General features: G+C 51.3%; 2 protein-coding genes across 5 annotated transcripts in view; one reads left to right on the forward strand and one right to left on the reverse strand.

The window, feature by feature from the left end:
* Positions 1–2,642: 2,642 nt before the first annotated feature.
* Positions 2,643–10,376, reverse strand: DNAJC25 (DnaJ heat shock protein family (Hsp40) member C25). Of its 3 annotated transcripts, none has more exons than XM_055791099.1 (4): positions 10,037–10,376; positions 8,470–8,622; positions 6,307–6,378; positions 2,643–3,679 (listed from the first exon to the last, which is right to left on the reverse strand). In XM_055791099.1, the coding sequence occupies exons 1-4, from the start codon at positions 10,343–10,345 to the stop codon at positions 3,557–3,559; spliced, it is 657 nt and encodes a 218-aa protein (XP_055647074.1). In that variant the 5' UTR covers positions 10,346–10,376; the 3' UTR covers positions 2,643–3,556. The 3 variants fall into 3 exon arrangements, with proteins under 3 accessions (XP_055647074.1, XP_055647072.1, XP_055647073.1); XM_055791097.1 differs by having other exon boundaries at positions 6,307–6,777; positions 10,037–10,370; XM_055791098.1 differs by lacking the exon at positions 2,643–3,679 and adding an exon at positions 4,900–5,190 and having other exon boundaries at positions 6,307–6,777; positions 10,037–10,373.
* A 5,231-nt stretch (positions 10,377–15,607) lies between these two features.
* The window catches only part of ECPAS (Ecm29 proteasome adaptor and scaffold), a 71,280-nt gene continuing 68,984 nt past the window's right edge, over positions 15,608–17,903 (forward strand). Inside the window, exon 1 of one of the 2 annotated variants that reach the window (XM_055790193.1) lies at positions 15,608–15,700. In XM_055790193.1, the coding sequence (XP_055646168.1) occupies positions 15,679–15,700 (22 nt within the window). In that variant the 5' untranslated portion in view covers positions 15,608–15,678. Of the gene's footprint in view, positions 15,701–15,940; positions 16,116–17,903 lie in introns of those variants that run through there. The other variant, XM_055790192.1, reaches the window with a different exon arrangement.

The following is a 17,903-nucleotide window of genomic DNA, read 5'->3' on the forward strand; positions in this document are numbered from 1 at the left end:
AAATGTGGGCGATAGCAAGTGAGGGGATAAAAAAATCGAAAAGGGAGTCCTAAATGGCCTGCAGAGGTTCGACAGAAAGTGCGCTCTGGCCCAGGCAGCTGTCAGGCTCAAACTGCCCCGCTGCCAGCATTGCTGCGTCCCCCCGCACTGTCCGTGGCTGTCTCGCTAGGGACTGTAAGCCCCTTTGGGGTCCCTTCGCCTTCTGGCAGGGCTCTGCCAGCCATCGGTTTGCCAGGCTGTTAAAAAGTGGGATGAAGCTCATCGCCTCAAATGATTGCTCTGAACACAGAGGCAGCCGCCGCGGATGCTCCAGCCTCAGCCAAAGCTCGGCAAGGTCATGGAAGAGACCCGCGCTGAGCGTGAAAGGCCCTGGCTCCAAATACGTTTTGCATATTGACTGAAACATATAGTTTCACCTTAGATACACTATATATTTGAAAGTACATACATGTTAACAAATACAGTTCTTTGAAAAGAGTTGATGGGCCCGTAACGCGGTTCCTCTCCAAGACCCTGTTACCTTGCCACGCTTTTCCACACGAAGATCTCACCGCTACCCAGTACCAGCAACACTTGTTCATGCAAACACTTCTCTCTCGTCACTTCAATGTAGACTTTACTAGGTACAGCATTGTAACTGTCAGCAGTCTCATTCCTGGTTTTTTTTTCCTATGTAATTGCTTTGTCAACTTTATTTCCAAGACAAAATAGGACCTGAAAACTTATTTCCAGCAGACAGACATGACGTAGAAGTACAATGAGATGTTAGGCTAGGAATGGTCAGTAGGCTCAGCTAATGAGGTGTCACTGCAACGCTGCTAGCTTTGTAAAGACACGAGTTTTTTCCATCCTTTGTCAGAGAGATGCGACTGCAGTGTCACTGCCCAGCACATTTTTGCTGCAGCCCACGAATTTATGCCTGTGCCTAATTATTTTCAGAGGACTCACATGTTAAGAATAGCTCGTTTTGAGCAGGTTGTACAATACCTGCTGACTCTCCCTTTTCCACTGACTCGGTACCAGGCCACAGTTTAAAAGACAAAGACACCATTGCTGCTGAAAGACACTGTTCTGTCCTCCCCAGGGACCGCCCCTCCATTGCACCAATTTCCTGCCACAGTGTCAGGTCAAGAAGTTAAACTTAATTAGAACTAACCCAGGCAAAAAGGGAAAACAGGTCTGTGTTTTGACTTCTTATTTGCGTAACCCAAACACTTGGCTTGGAAGGGAAAGGATGGAGCAAAATGAGGCACAAGGGCAAACGCAGCAGAGCCGTTAGCCTGTGAGACTGTGACTGCAGGTTTGGATCCTCCTGCATGCACTTGACTGGTTCCTTTCCAGACATAACTGTCTCGCCTAATAACCAGTACCATTTCACTTGTGCTTACCTTTATTCCCTTTGTTTCTATTACAGCAACTTCAATCTTCCCCCCTCCACTTTTACAGGAGGCTGGCTGTCTTGGGGGATGAAGCAGCAATATACCCAAGCTGTGAGTCTCCCAATACGTGAACATTTTGCACTGTCCCTGCCACACCACTAGTGTCCCCAAACCTACTTCAGGAAAGTAAGTACAGCTTATGCAAGATATATTCTTTAACAAGTCTTAGATTTGAATTGACCGTTAAATATGAGGTGAATTAAGTTTATTAATTCATCTCACACAGCAGAGATGAAGGACAGATCTAGCAGTTACTCTTCAACTTTACTAATGCACACAGATGTAAGTAATTTAGCATAATACTTCTAACAGACTTTTGCATGTGTATTATTTTAAACAGAAAAATGAGACATTCCAAGAACTAGTAAAAGCTAACCAGAAGGGGCTTAGGAATAGAAACTCCTCCTTCAAAGAATGAGGACAGGTCACCTTTGCAGCATCAGAAACATCCTGCTTCAAATATTAATCAAAAAGTATTTTAAAACTTTTAAAACATCTCCTCTTCCCCTTAAGCAGGCCAAGTTCGTACTGTCAGTTTCTCTTGTAGAAACCTCCCACCCAGATGGGCCACAGATGAGCTTCTATGGAACAATCAAAGTGTTTTGTCCATCTGCCACCCCTCAGCATCCCCAGTCTTTGTGGACTCCAAATTCTGTGCTGTGGCTGATGTTCTTTCACTGCTCTCACAGAAGCTTAAAAAAACCCACTCATTGACTATTTAGCAAGGGGCTGTCCGTGGCAAGAGTTCGCAGCTGTGCCCAGTGGTATTTCATATGCCATCTTTACTTGAATGGGCTCACGGCACAGCAACAACAGTCCCTGGCTCACTGAAGGCCAAAGAACTGTCAAGGGACAGTTTAAAAACCACAACCTAGGAATTCATGGTTTAGAAGACTGATGAAATAGGAGTTTTAGATTATTTTCGTTATTACCGGCTTTGGCAGGAATAGTAAGTTCAAGAGCTTTTCTCCCAGAATGATCTCAACAGGAGCCAAGCTAACCTGGTACCATTTTCAGTAGAAACACTTTTGAGGAACTTGTTTTTACAGATGTGATAAATGACAAAGCAGCCCAAACTGGCTACACTCCCCACCTGTCACCTCCCCAGTAGAATTCCTGAATAAAAATACGGTAACAGAATCCCTTTTACCAGAAAATCATGGAAACTCTGACCTGGGCTGAGTTACAGAGGAAACCACATCATGGTGTTGTGCATTATTTATTCCAAGTACTCTGAGGTCTGATCAGAAGAGATAAACACAAAGAATACTTTAGATTTAGAAGTTAAAATAAATTCAGTGTGTATATTATATAAACTTTTTATTTACATAAGGCATCAAAATTGCCCTTTTTAACAAAAGGGTCATTTTCCCTTTTACCAATACTTTGGTGAAAGAAATGTCACATTTAGTAGATTAATACTCACTGGTATACTTGTTCTGAACAAGCAGGTACAATCCAACACACAAGATGAAAACCCAAACGCAAAAGATCTACACATACTACTTCATTAATTACTCTGTAAAACAAAGAATTAAGGCTTATTTGCATCACAATGATGATCAACCATGCATCATTTATTCCCACAAAAAATAAAATTAATTTCCAACCGCAGCAGAAATAGCAAAAGAAGTCTGGTATAATCCCCATATTGTCTACATCAAAAAACATTTTGGCATCTTAGACATTAGATTGAAAAGTAGGGAGGAAGAGAGAGGGGAAAACAGAAAATGGCCCTTGCTCAAGTGTCCGTGTGCAGGAACGCTTCAGTTTAAAAGGGAGAACCGGGACATTCAAGGACTGATCTAGAAATATTTTCAGAAAGACTAAAGTTACAGTTCCACTGATCATGAATATGAAATATGTAGAGAAAATAATTGTTTGGAATAATGAATTCCACACCGAGATCCCCAAGTAAGTGGCATATGTACATTTAGCTGAGCCTGTTTAATAGGTCTGATTTATAAAAATGGTAAACCTGTATTATTTTTTGGCCTGATTTAATAATTCCTGAGTTTTAGATCACTGCTGAGCCACAGCAGACAAAACTCTGAATGATGTAGTGAAAAGTTTTGCAAATCACTTTCAATATCAGCACACACTTTGTTCAGCAACTTTCAATCATCAATAAAAGTCAGTCTTCCAGGTCCTTCATTCTTCATCCACCGCCGATACCTCTTCCATCGGGGATCCATGGCCATCTTCTTCTTTAACTCCTCCTCTTGTTCTCGTTTATAGATCTGACAGACAGATGAAAGTTTTTAATAAGGCTGAAGAAACAGTTAAGTGAACCTCAAGGGGGACATGAAGCATTCATAGTTCAACCATTCACCAGCTTATTGTTTTTACACAAGACTGAACTGCAACATAGAAGCAGACCTTGGCCAACAAAGCGTAGGAGTATCTTCAACGGAGGAGCCTACTGGCTGTGGTCGAGATGCTCTGCATTCTGCTGAAAGCAGAATTATCTCTTTGTAAGATGTTGCTGCAAGCTCCACAACTTTTTCTGCTAGAAGAACTAGACGCTCATGCATTCAACAAAGTAAGATTTACAGTAAAGAACCGCTAATGCTCAGAATACCTTCCCCGCACACATACTGTTCAATGCAGTTGTTCAGCTCCTCACTTAAGTTGTTTTCCTCTTTCAAAGTCATCACCTAGACAAAATACTGCTACAGAACTTTTTATTCCTAATTAAGTTTCTCAACTAAGTATCTCTACATTAGTTATTCAGGGCACCAAATGACAAGTAACTACATTCTGTCAAGAAATGGTGTTGTCTTAATGAAATCTACAATTATCAGCAGAGTTAAATATCTAAAAAAAGCAACTGTATCTGCAGTTTTAGTCTGGAAGGCAGTTTACATAATACAGCCAGTGTAAATCTCAACACCGTACAGGTTTAAGTCATCTCAGCATCATCTGACTTCTTCCAAGAAGGGAATTAAATCTAAGGTTCTGCTAAGCATGAACAAGATTTTAAAAATACTATAGATGGCTTTATAAATACACCGCTCAATGTTCAGTGATCATACAGGTTTTAGGAGTCATTAGGAAGGTAACAGGGTAGGGTGGGGGGTGGCAGAATATTGTGGAGCTTCATGATGTACATGTGTATTGAATTCTTGGTCCTTCCCATGCCAAAAGGACATTAGAAAACTAATTAACATGCAAATAGGCACCTCTAATGATCAAAGAACAAGAAGCTTTTGGGGAGAAACACCTAAACATATTTTTCAGCTTAGAAAACACATAGTTAAGTTTCAAGTAAGGATATGGAAGTGGTACACAGGAGCACAGGCAGCACAAGGAAAGAGAATAAAGTATAATTATTCCCCACCTCCAATAATGCAAGAACACACAGGTGTCTGGGTGGCTTCAAAAACCCCCAACCTATCTTCTACATGTATTGTTGAACTCATGACCAGATGGCACAGCAGACAATGGAAGTTTTAATGCATTCAAGGAGTGACTAGGTAAGTTTATTAAAGGAAAACTCACTAAAGCAATTACCTACAAAGATACCACTTCCTTTTCAGGATGTCCCAAAGCCGCGAATTATACTGGATAAATATTGCTATATAGGTGCAAATTTCATGTATTCTTCACTAAAAATCAACTGCTGACCACCCCAGGAGATGCGTTTGGGCTAAACAGACTTCACTTCTGGCAAACACAGCTCCTTCATATTCAGTGACCAAAACATCAGTAGTTAGAAACAGTAAGGAATCCAAATCATGTCATTTTTTCTCTACAAAAAAAAGAAATTCACTCTATCCTACTTTTTCCATATAACACCTGCTTTGACTAGTAACATTACTCCATCTTTGGACTTCCAGACTCTTTTCTAGCAAACCCATCATAATTTAACATGTGTATGTACCTGTTGGCTACCCCTTTCCTCACATTAGCATGAATTTTACTATATTCCTTTACAAGCTTCTAGATTAATCCACCCCTGCCTACTTTTAAAGCAGCATTCTCCTATCTTCAGTGGTCTGCCAGCAGCAAAGGCAGTCCTGCCACCATTCCATTTCTTTTTACAGCATATGCAGAGCAGCAGCAATGTCTCCTCTTCCCCTTAAGCAGGCCAAGTTCATACTGTCAGTTTCTCTTGTAGAAACCTCCCACCCAGATGGGCCACAGATGAGCTTCTATGGAACAATCAAAGTGTTTTGTCCATCTGCCACCCCTCAGCATCCCCAGTCTTTGTGGACTCCAAATTCTGTGCTGTGGCTGATGTTCTTTCACTGCTCTCACAGAAGCTTAAAAAAACCCACTCATTGACTATTTAGCAAGGGGCTGTCCGTGGCAAGAGTTCGCAGCTGTGCCCAGTGGTATTTCATATGCCATCTTTACTTGAATGGGCTCACGGCACAGCAACAACAGTCCCTGGCTCACTGAAGGCCAAAGAACTGTCAAGGGACAGTTTAAAAACCACAACCTAGGAATTCATGGTTTAGAAGACTGATGAAATAGGAGTTTCAGATGATCCAGGTAATTCTCATTACAAATTCTTACTGTTTGGAGAACAGTCTTCAACCTACTGTAATAACTTTGCCATGTACCACACTGTTATAAGAAAGCCTTTCATCAGATTCAGCTAAATCATGTATGCATAGATGGATGTCCCCTGACCAAGCAAATCTCTTCCTACATCCATGGGCATGGTCAGGAGCTGTTGTCTACCAGACCATGAGAATAAGTCAAAGAAAACACATCAAGTGGTTGTTTAACAGTTTCCAATTTAGAAAGCAACAGCTAAAACTGGAGCATTGCTTCACATAGCCCTGTATCACAAAACAGCTATTTTTACTCTGGAAGTGCTGGATAACAAACATTAGCTTGTTCCACCAGAGCTACCCACCTCATACTTTTCTCGTATCCACAGTCGCCGTTCAAGAAAGGTCTCTTTTTGATGATCTTCTAGGCTGTCAAACTGAGAAGGAGACATTTTCATGTACTTTCGTATGATATACAGCTTCTCTTCCACACCATATTCTTGCCCTTTAATAGAGAAACAATAAATCCACCAACAGTTCCAAACTAAGTATTTGCCCAAGTAAAAAGGAGCAAGAAGGATCTGAAATAGAAGGATATCATGTATCTTGGGCTTCTGATAACCGCCTTTTATATCTATTTTATTTTTAATAATGTCTTTGATGATTTCTTCCTCCTCTTCGCGAATTTCTTCTTTAGAGCGCCTGTTCTTGCCTTTTTCTTTAGTCTTGTTGAGTAAACCTTGTTGCCTGGCAATCTCAGTAGCTTGTATACGGTATTTTGGCACTGTAGCTAGGTAGTTGATAGCTTCGTTGTAACTACTCCACCAGCTGAAGAACTGTAATTAAAGAGTAAAAGTAGAAAACATGTTTTTATACAGACACAATCCTACTTGGAGATTTGCCAGGAAAAAAGAAAATGCTGCTATACAACTCTAACCAAAATCACATTACAGCAAGAGTAAAACCTGAAGGTAAGAGTACTTCCGCAGTATTGCAGAAGCTATAATTATTCCTCCACAGTTCGTAAGGCACCTGGAAAACAGATATATAGATATATATCTCACAGCAATATACAGTGACAAAGAAGGACAAGCAGACACTGTTCAGACCAGTTTTGCTCACAAGAAGATGGTAATCTCCTGAAGGTTAATGCTAGGCTGGTGCTGCCCATTCTCAGAAGCCCCCTTGGATTTATAAATAAAGTAGCTGGTGTGTGAACATTTCAGTATAAAATTTTTACTTGTTTAAAACATTAATTAAACATCACTTAAGAATATGACATCTCATTAGTCTGACAGGATTCACTTTACAAGATTCTCAACATCCCTCTCTAATCTCCAGCTACCCTCTCAATTTCAAGGGGGAAAAAACCCCCAAACCAACCAGAAATACAGTGCCTGGGATGAATGTGTCTTAATGGGACAACTTCTTTAAAAAAGCAGTATTTCACACTGTTCACCAAGACAAAGGGCAGGCATATACACATTATACAACCATAACAAAGGCCAAAAAGCAGAAAAAACAGAAAGCAAGAGAGGCAGATCAGTTTATACAGGCATCTATACTGAATTTGCAAACATCTGGCAACTGGACTGCAGAAAAGCGATCACCTCCACTTACAGCCAAAACAAGAAATAAGAGGTGAAATGAAACTCTGCCACTGGATGCAAGTCAGAAGAGAAATCAAGTATTTGGCTGCATATGCCACTGGAATTTAATCTTCCAAGCTCTGACATTCTGATCAACACGTTTTTGTTTTAACTTCAGATATCCCACTAAAAAGTGAGCTACCTGTACTACAGAATAAGTTGTATCTACATGTCTTAAATTTTTGGAGTACTTTTGATGACATTTTGAACAAGTAAGCTAATGAATCCTAAAGAAAAGAGTTACGCATCTTCTTTCACTTAAGTATTTGTCAGCAATAGCACAAGTTTTCTCATCCAAAACGCAGGCTGTTTTCTTGACCTTGGATCTACCACCTTCAGAGCAAACTTCGCTAAACCCAATTCGCTTCTCTCCTGACTTCACTGTGGTGTTCAAAATACACTGCAATGTAAGATTCACACATTAGTAAACTCCTGATATTCAGTCCTATCATCTGAATTGAGTCTTGAATGTAGTATGTAATTGATCTCTTTTTAAAAAAGTACTTATCCAGCTTGACAAACGGACACATGCTTATTGGGAGCGCTAGTCCTGCTAGCGCTCAGGAACAGGCTATTCTGAGCCTGCCATGAAGAACTGTAACTTCTTCAGAAAAGCTGCACTGGTCTCCATGAAATATCCTACTGTTAAAAGAAACTAATCTCTACTTTTGTCCAAGGTACCAAGGACAGTCAAAAATCTTGCCCAGTCTATCCTGACTTCAGATTTGTTATGGAGACCACACAGAAGTTTACCAAAGCAGATGGGAAGGGGCCTCCTCATGGCCACTGTTTAATACCTGGCACATCATGAGAGCTGCAGATACTTCCCCTTCCATGCAGAAACTCATTAAGCAGTGTCACGTAAACATGAAATTTTACCTGAAACACGGAGATGGCACACACCATAACAAGAATCACTATTCTGACATCCACTTTAGGTGCCAATCTCCTGCTGTAGTAGTGGTAATAATGCCTGTAATACTCTTCTGGATGATCCAACATGTAGTCATAATCTTTACGTGTTTCTTCATCCTGCAGGATGAGATGAAAAATATGCACAGGTTCAGATTCCTGCTTTCACTTACTCTTGTTATAGCTGTGTTTTACATCTTATTAATGGCCATTCTGCTATAAAATTGGCAATAGCCCAAACGAGTATGAAGTACAGAGAAAAATCTTTGGTCCTTTTCTCATATTCTCAATTAGTTTGTTCTCACATGTATCTGCCATATGGGGTCATATGCATGCACACACTGCACAAAGATCTTTAATACTGAAATAAAGACAGGCAGCTAAAATCTACGTATTTTTAACTTCAGAATGTGAATCCACATGGACCAGAGAATAAATAAGGTTTTCTGATGAAGAACCTATTAAGAGATTGTTTTACAAATGTTTTAGAATTAGCTTACAGGGCTGTGGAATCTATCCAATGGAAGGCTGTTTCAAAATCTCATTGTCCTCAGCTCCTTGGAGTTTTTCTCATTTTCACCCATGTAATTAAGAGATGAGAAATCGAATTTTGTCAGCCTCAACTGCATTCCTTTCCTACCCACAAAAAAGTTCCCTTTTTTCTCCCTTGTAGCCTTAACGCACTTACAGGTTTCTTTCTGCCGAGTTCCCGAGTTCCACCTTTGCCAAGCCACACATCTGGCCCAATAAGCCTCCTTTATAGATCCCATGCGCTACTGTCACTTTTATGTTTAATGGTACGCCTCAAAGATAAAGCCAAACTGGCTCGTTTTAAATGCAAAGGCACTTTCAGAAGAACAAATTCTAGCTACAAAGGGATTTTCAGGAAAACTGCATCCTTCCTCCCTGCGGTCTTGGACTGGTTCTTGAAGAAGGTTGGTTTTTTCCCCTCCCTGACTGCTGGAGGGAGGCAAGCCGGCGAAGTGCTGACAAAGGAACGCCAAACCGAAGCTGCAGAGACACGGAGGTGTCAACCCGAGGGGCTCCGACGGTCCTACCGGGGGCAGCCACCGCCGGCCGGGCGCCGGCCGGGCAGGGTCCCCGCGCTGGACCTCCCTCGCCGCGCTCCGGACGCAGCAGACGAGCCGCAGCCGTCGAGCAGAACTCGGAGGGGACCACGGGCCTTCCAGCGCACGTTCCCAGCCACGGCTCTTCTCCTCGCGGCACACGGCCGCTTCGCTCTCGCCGCCTGTCGCCCCGCAGCCCGCACGCCGAGACGGGCGGTTCCAGCACCGGCAGAGGGGCGGGCAGCACCCGGGCCGGCGCTGGCCCCCGCCCCGCACCTACCCGCCTGGGCGCCGCCTCCGTCCCCGAAACGGGACCGCCGGGGGAAACGGCGGCGCGGGCAGACGCGCGGCCGGGGTCAGGGGCCCCGCCCGCCCGCCCGCCGCGCCCCCCGGCCCGCCGCCGCCCCCCGCCACGGCGCTGTCTCTTACCGGAGCGGCTCCGGCCGCGGCGGCGGTCCCGCTCTCACCTTGAGGGTCTCGTAGGCGGTGGCGATGAGGAGGAACTTCTCGTGCGCCGCCTGCGGGCCGCCGCCGCCCGGCGCCGCCGCTTCTCCGCGGTAGCGGTCGGGGTGGTACTTGCGGGCCAGCTGCCGGTAGGCGCGGGCGATCTCCACCTTGCTGGCCTGCCGGCTGACGCCCAGCACCTCGTAGCAGACGCGCCGCCCGCAGTACAGCCCCTCCGTCAGGCCCCGCGCCGCCCGCGGCAGCACGGCCGCGCACAGCCACAGGCTCAGCAGCCAGCGCCGCCCCGGCCCCGCGCCGCCGCCGGCCGCCATCGCGCTGACGATCGCAGCCGCCCTCCCCCCTCCGCCCCGCCCCGCGGCCCGCCCCGTGCGAAGGCGCCTGCGCGCGGCGGGAGGGGGCGAGGCCGGCGGGCGGGGGGCGGCCTCAGCGCGCGCCGCTGGGGCCCTCTAGCGGCCGCGCGGCACAAAGCGGTAGCGATAGAGCGCGGCCCGCAGCGCGAGAGAAGGCTGCGGTGGCGGTAGAGCCCGGGCTTGACACACCGATCTTGTGCCTGGTTTCTTCCAGCCTGCCCGGCTTGTTCTTCCTTCCAAGGAAGGACCTTCGGAAGCGCCCCCGGGGCTCGCCCTTCCGCTCAGCTCCGCCTGGCAGGGCTCGGCGGGCTTCGCTCTGCTTTGTGCGGTGTTGGATCGGCGGGCTCCACCGGCAGCCCCAGAAGGGCATACACGCATCACCCGCGCCGCAACAGCCACGCTAGCAAGCGCCCCTGCTGCTGCTGCCGGGGGGTGTACAAGGGCCCCGGATGCTGTACAGCTGCCCAGGGGGTGTACAGGGGCCCGGGGGATGCACAGCTGGCCAAGGGATGCACAGCTGCCCAGGGGATGCACAGCTGGCCAAGGGCTGTACGGCTAGCCAAGGGATGCACAGCCTTCCAGGGGTTGTACAGCTGCCTATAGGGATGCACAGCTGGCCCAGGGCATGCAGAGCTGCCCAGGGGATGCACAGCTGGCCAAGGGATGCACGATTGGCCAAAGGGATGCACAGCCGCCCAGGGCATGCACAGCTGCCCAGGGGATGCACAGCTGCCCAGGGCATGCACAGCCGCCCAGGGCATGCACAGCCGCCCAGGGGATGCACAGCTGGCCAGGGATGCACAGCTTCCCGGGGGATGCACATCTGCCCAGGGCATGCACGACTGGCCAAGGGATGTACAGTTGCCCAGGGGATGCACACCTGCCCAGGAGATGCACAACTGGCCAAGGGATGCACAACTGGCCAAGGGATGCACAACTGGCCAAGGGGATGCACAGCTACACAGGAGATGCACAACTGGCCAAGGGATGCACAACTGGCCAAGGGATGCACAGCTGCCCAGGAGATGCACAACTGGCCAAGGGATGCACAACTAGCCAAGGGATGCAGAGCTGCCGTTGGAATGCACAGGTGGCCAAGGGATGCACACCTGCCCAGGAGACGCACAACTGCCCAAGGGATGCACAGCTGCTTGCACAGCTGCTCAGAAGATGCACAGCTGCCTAGGAGATGCACAGCTGCCGAGGGGATGCACGAATGGACAAGGGATGCACAGCTGAACAGGGGATGCACAGCTGGCCAAGGGCTGTACGGCTGGCCAAGGGATGCACAGCCTTCCAGGGGATGTACAGCTGCCTATAGGGATGCACAGCTGGCCCAGGGCATGCACAGCTGGCCAGGGGATGCACAGCTGGCCAAGGGATGCATGACTGGCCAAAGGGATGCATAGCCACCCAGGGCATGCACAGCTGCCCAGCGGATGCACAGCTTCCCAGGGGATGCACGGCTGGCCAGGGCATGCACAGCTGTCCAAGGGATGCACAGCCGCCCAGGGGATGCACAGCTGGCCAGGGCATGCACAGCTTCCCGGGGGATGCACATCTGCCCAGGGCATGCACGACTGGCCAAGGGATGTACAGTTGCCCAGGGGATGCACACCTGCCCAGGAGATGCACAACTGGCCAAGGGATGCACAACTGGCCAAGGGATGCACAGCTGGCCCAGGAGATGCACAACTGGCCAAGGGATGCACAACTAGCCAAGGGATGCAGAACTGCCGAGGGGATGCAGAGCTGCCATTGGAATGCACAGGTGGCCAAGGGATGCACAGCTGCCCAGGGGATGCACACCTGCCCAGGAGACGCACAACTGCCCAAGGGATGCACAGCTGCCCAGGGCATGCACAGCTGCCGAGGGGATGCACGAATGGCCAAGGGATGCACAGCTGCTCAGGGAATGCACAGCTGGCCAAGGACTGTACGGCTGGCCAAGGGATGCACAGCCTTCCAGGGGATGTACAGCTGCCTATAGGGATGCACAGCTGGCCCAGGGCATGCACAGCTGGCCAGGGGATGCACAGCCTTCCAAGGGATGCACGATTGGCCAAAGGGATGCAAAACTGCCCAGGGGATGCACAACTGGCCAAGGGATGCACAACTGGCCAAGGCATGTACAGCTGCCAAGGGGATGCACAACCGGCTAAGGAATGCACAGCTGCCCGGGGGATGCACAGCTGGACAACGGATGTACAGCTGCCCAGGGGATGCACAGGTAGCCAAGGGATGTACAGCTGCCCAGGGGATGCACAGCTGCTCAAGGGATGTACAGCTGCCCAGGGGATGCACAGCTGGCCAAGGGATGCACAGCTGCCCAGGGGATGCACACCTGCCCAGGAGACGCACAACTGCCCAAGGGATGCACAGCTGCTTGCACAGCTGCTCAGAAGATGCACAGCTGCCCAGGAGATGCACAGCTGCCGAGGGGATGCACGAATGGACAAGGGATGCACAGCTGGCCAAGGGCTGTACAGCTGGCCAAGGGATGCACAGCTGGCCAAGGGATGCACAGCTTCCCAGGGGATGCAGAGCTCCCCAGGGCATGCACAGCTGGCCAAGGGATGCACAGCTGCCCAGGGGATGTACGGCTGCCCAGGGGATACACAGCTGCCCAGGGATGTACAGCTGCCCAGGGGATGCACGGCTGGCCAAGGGATGTACAGCTGCCCAGGGGATACACAGCTGCTCAAGGGATGCACAGCTGCTCAAGGGATGCACGATTGGCCAAAGGGATGCACAGCTGCCCAGGGGATGTACGACTGGCCAAGGGATGCACAGCTGCCCAGGGGATGCACAGCTGGCCAAGGGATGCACAGCCGCCCAGGGGATGCACAGCTGGCCAAGGGATGCACAGCCGCCCAGGGGATGCATGACTGGCCAAGGGATGCACAGCTGCCCAGGGCATGCACAACTGGCCAAGGGATGTACAGCTGCCCAGGGGATGCACAGCTGCCCAGGGGATGTATAGCTGGCCAAAGGATGCACGACTGGCCAAGGGATGCATAGCTGCCCAGGGGATTCACAACTGGCCAAGGGATGTACAGCTGGCCAGGGGATGCACAGCTGGCCATGGGATGCACAGCCGCTCAGGGGATGCACAGCTGCCCAGGGGATGTACAGCTGCCCAGGGCATGCACAACTGGCCCAGGGCATGCACAGCTGCTCAAGGGATGCACAGCTGCCCAAGGGATGCACAGCTGCCCAGGGGATGCACGACTGGCCAAGGGATGTACAGCTGCCCAGGTGATGCACAGCTGGCCAAGGGATGCACAGCTGCCCAGGGCATGCAAAGCTGCCCAGATGATGCATAGCTGCCCAGGGCATGCACGACTGCCCAAGGGATGCAGAGCTGCCCAGGGGATGCAGAGCTGCCCAGGGATGCACAGCTGCCCAGGGATGTACAGCTGCCCAGGGGATGCACAGCTGGCCAAGGGATGCACAGCTGCTCAGGGGATGCACAGCTTCTCAAGGGATGCACAGCTGCCCAGGGCATGCACAACTGGCCAAGGGCATGCACAGCTGCTCAAGGGATGCACAGCTGCCCAAGGGATGCACAGCTGCCCAGGGGATGCACGACTGGCCAAGGGATGCACAGCTGCCCAGGGCATGCAAAGCTGCCCAGATGATGCATAGCTGCCCAGGGCATGCACGACTGCCCAAGGGATGCAGAGCTGCCCAGGGGATGCACAGCTGCCCAGGGGTTGTACAGCTGCCCAGGGGATGCACAGCTGGCCAAGGGATGCACAGCTGCCCAGGGCATGCAAAGCTGCCCAGATGATGCATAGCTGCCCAGGGCATGCACGACTGCCCAAGGGATGCAGAGCTGCCCAGTGGATGCACAGCTGCCCAGGGATGCACAGCTGCCCAGGGATGCACAGCTGGCCAAGGGATGCACAGCTGGCCAAGGGATGCACGACTGGCCAAGGGATGTACACCTGCCCAGGGGATGTACAGCTGCCCAGGGGATCCACAACTGGCCAAGGGATATCCGTACACATGCCCTGGGCAGCGGTGGCAAAGGGCAGAGCATTGAAATCCTCAGATGAGGCCCTACGGCTGCTGCCTTTAGGTCTGTTCTACCCAAGGGCTTGGTTTGGAAAGGAGGGCTACACCTCTGCCTTGGTGTAACCAGGAGGAACGTTGCCTTGATCTTGGAGCTTTCCCAGGAAAATCAGATTTATGCTTGATGCTGGAAGCAGGTGCCACAAAAATGCCCAGCTCATCAGAGAACACATGCTGTTCTCCTGCTGAAAGTGAGTATGCAGGTCATACTTCAGGGCCTCCTCTGTGTGTCTCCTTTTTGCATTATTAAGTGTTTACCGTTTCCTTGACAGATGGGTGAGTCCCAGATCTGCTGCTTCCTCAGAAAAATTCTACCTCTTTGCAACTTGTTAGTGTCCAGCCTGTCAGCATCAGAGGCTAACGGTCAACTCCACAAATCTTGAGCTTAACAAATACAGCAAAAATTGCCCACAGTTTTATGACACCCGCCCACCCACCTTTTTTTACGATTATTTTTTAAGTTGAGAAGGAAGCTAGTTCTATGGTACTGTGTTACCTGGGGCTCACTTCTGCCAAGAAGGGCTGGCCCTGAAGCTGCAGGGGGAGGTCACCAGCTGCCCCCATGCCATCTGCAGGCAGCATTACAAAAGCTGGCAAGCAGGCGTCGCGCTGCCTGCTGCCAGTTGTGCTCCGGGGATGCCTTGCTTTGACTTGACCTCTTGCCCACATGCTCCTTACGGACCTGGCATGTGGCACTCCTGAGCTCGGGAGGCTGTGTGGTGGTCACGCCTTTCTCTCACAGTCTTAGCAACCCCAAACCAGTATTTTACAATGCAACTTTCTCCCTTTAGTGAATGATTTTAGAATACAGTAGCTCAGCAGCAATAGTACTGAACTGTAAAAAAAGAGAAAAAAGGTCATTCCTAAATACGTGTCGCGCATGCTGACCCACAGCCGGGGCAGCAGGGGAGGGCAGGCGCTCGGGGGAGGCAGCGGCGGGGCCGGCTGCTGCCCACGGGCATCGAGTGCTGAGCCCGAGGCCGCCGCAGCCCGGGCTGGCAGGCGAGGAGCGGCCGGGGCTGCGGGCGGGGCCGTGCCGTGCCGTGCCGTGCCGTGCCGTGCCGTGCCGTGCCGTGCCGTGCCGTGCCGGGGCTCGCAGCCCGCGGGCCGCTGGCGGCACCGGCGGCCGGTAGAGGGCGCAGTCGCGCCGCCCGCGGCTCCGCGCGCCGCTTCCCTCGTCTGCCCCCGCCGTGAGCGCGGCCCGCGCCGCCGCCGCTATGGAGGTCAGCGCGGACACGGGTCAGTGTGTTGCCCCCCCTCCGCCCCGCACCTGGGGACCCTCCGGGAGCCGCGGGCGGGCGGGCCGGTGCCTGTGTGCGGCGGGGGCGGGCGGCGGCGTGGGTGGCTCTTTCTAAATATAAGACGGCGGTGACGGGAGGGCGGGCCTTGCCGGGCTCCGCAGTTTCTCGCGGCGGTTGGCCTCGGGGAGAGCTGCGGGGAGGAGGGGGCGAAAGAAGAAGGAGAGGAGGAAGAGGGAGGAGGAGCGGGGAGCCGGCCGGCCCTGTGCCTGTGTGGAGCCGCCGGCGGAGGAGGAGAGGGGCGGGAGGCGGGGAACGGCTGGGGCCGGGCGGCTGCGGCGCGTCTCTCGCTGCCTCCTCTCCCTCCCCAGCTGGCAACATGGCTGCGGCCGCCGCGGCTGCCCAGGACGAGCTCAGTAAGTGGCCGCGGCCCGGGGGGCTCCCGATCGGGCGCCGTCCCCGCGAAGGGCGGGAGGGTGCGGGGCGGCGGCAGGGCCGGGCCGGACCGGGGGCTCTCCTCGGCCCCTGCGACCGGGCCTACCTCCAGGCCCGGCGAGACGGTGACGGCGGCGGGGCCGTGGCCGCCCCGGAGAGCCATGTCGCGGAGCGGAAACCGAGGGCTGCGGCGGCAGGGGCGGCCTTCCCCCGCCCCGGACCCTCCGCGGGCAGGGAGGGCTCGCTGTAGCCTGCCGGGGCCAGCTCCGCCGGCCGGCGGCGTGACCTTGCGGGGCCTCCCCGCTGCCTCGGCGGGGAGGCGGCGGCGGCTCCTGGCCGAGAGGGAGGCCGCGGGGCCGGCAGAGGCCGCGGGGCGCACCCCGCCGCCGGGGAGGGCGGGCAGCGGCGCTCGCCCGGCAGCGCTCGCTCTCCTTTGTTCGATCTCCGCCTCTTGGCCGCAGAACGCGTGTGGAAATGCCGTGTGCGAGGCGTTAGCGGCCCCGCTCCGTGCTGCAGGCGCAGTGCCGTGCCGCGCCGCCGCGACGTGGGCGCATCCCCGGCCGCGCGGGGGGCCCGCACCGCGCTGCCAGCCTGTCACCTCCAGGTCCCTTCTCGGTGCTGTCAGCGACCTGCTCCTCTTTGGACAAGCCTATGAAAGTTTGAAGAACGCCTTTTTCTTTCCCTGCTTTTCCCTGCTGTCTCGGAGCAGAGCTAGTTCTTGGGCAACAGTGAGGAGTTAATGGCAAGATAATGTATGACTCAGCCAAACGAGAGGGCCCTTGGTTGCCCTGAAATAGTACTTGGCAACCACCAGAGAGGAAGGACAGAAGGCATACTTGTAGCATATTTGATTGTGCTGTGGGCTTTCAGCTCTAAGGCGTTTCTGCGTGATATGTCACTTGGCTTTTTTTATTGGTGGTGGTGCAGGTGTGCTGCTGTGTAAGTAACATCCCCGTTCTGCTCTTTGTTAGATGTTACTGGAACTAGGCCGAGGGAGAACAGGCATACAGTAAATGGTGGGGATGCCCTTATGTCGCCAAAGAACCAGGAGCTCATGGTGGAATGAGAAGGATCTTTCAATTACACCAGTGCTTGAGTCAGAGGACACAAATGCCGAGCTATTTATGCCATTGACAAGTGGGATAAATTGTAATCATGACCGTGAAAGACCTCACTGTCATCTGAGAGATTCTATTGTCAGTTTTATAATGCTAATGTTATTGTCCTTGGTGAAACCAGTCAGTGAGAGCTCTTGCTTGTAACTCCTTGGCTTTTATCTATGTGTAATCTAGCTTCCCAGCTTCCAAATCTGATCCTGCAAAAAATTAGTCCTTGGCCATGTGCTGGTTGCTACGCAGCCCTTTGTATTAAGCTGCACTGAAAGGACAAATGTCCTTAGATTGAGATTCAGGTTAATAATTACATGATGTCATTCAGGTTATTTGACCACTGTGTCCTTCAGAATTGAGAGATTTTTATTGGTTTGGTCAGAAATCTTGGGGTGGGGGAAGAATAGATATTTTTTTGGTTGGGTTTTTTTTTTTCCCTGGTACCTCATCTGTCACTGAATAGCAAGTGCTTGTAGTCTTAAATGAAAATTAAAGCTAATGGAAAAAGTTTGCCTCTCCTTCTCTACGTGATATTACTGAACAGCCTCTGTGTGGGCCTACTGTCTTTTGATACATTTAAACAGTTAAATTTGAGCATATTTGGAAAGAAGTCTGTTCCTTTTAAGGATCATGAGTAGCCCCAAAATAAAAAGAATAGTT

Source organism: Falco peregrinus, chromosome Z, assembly GCF_023634155.1.
Source record: "Falco peregrinus isolate bFalPer1 chromosome Z, bFalPer1.pri, whole genome shotgun sequence".
Lineage (NCBI taxonomy): Eukaryota > Metazoa > Chordata > Aves > Falconiformes > Falconidae > Falco > Falco peregrinus.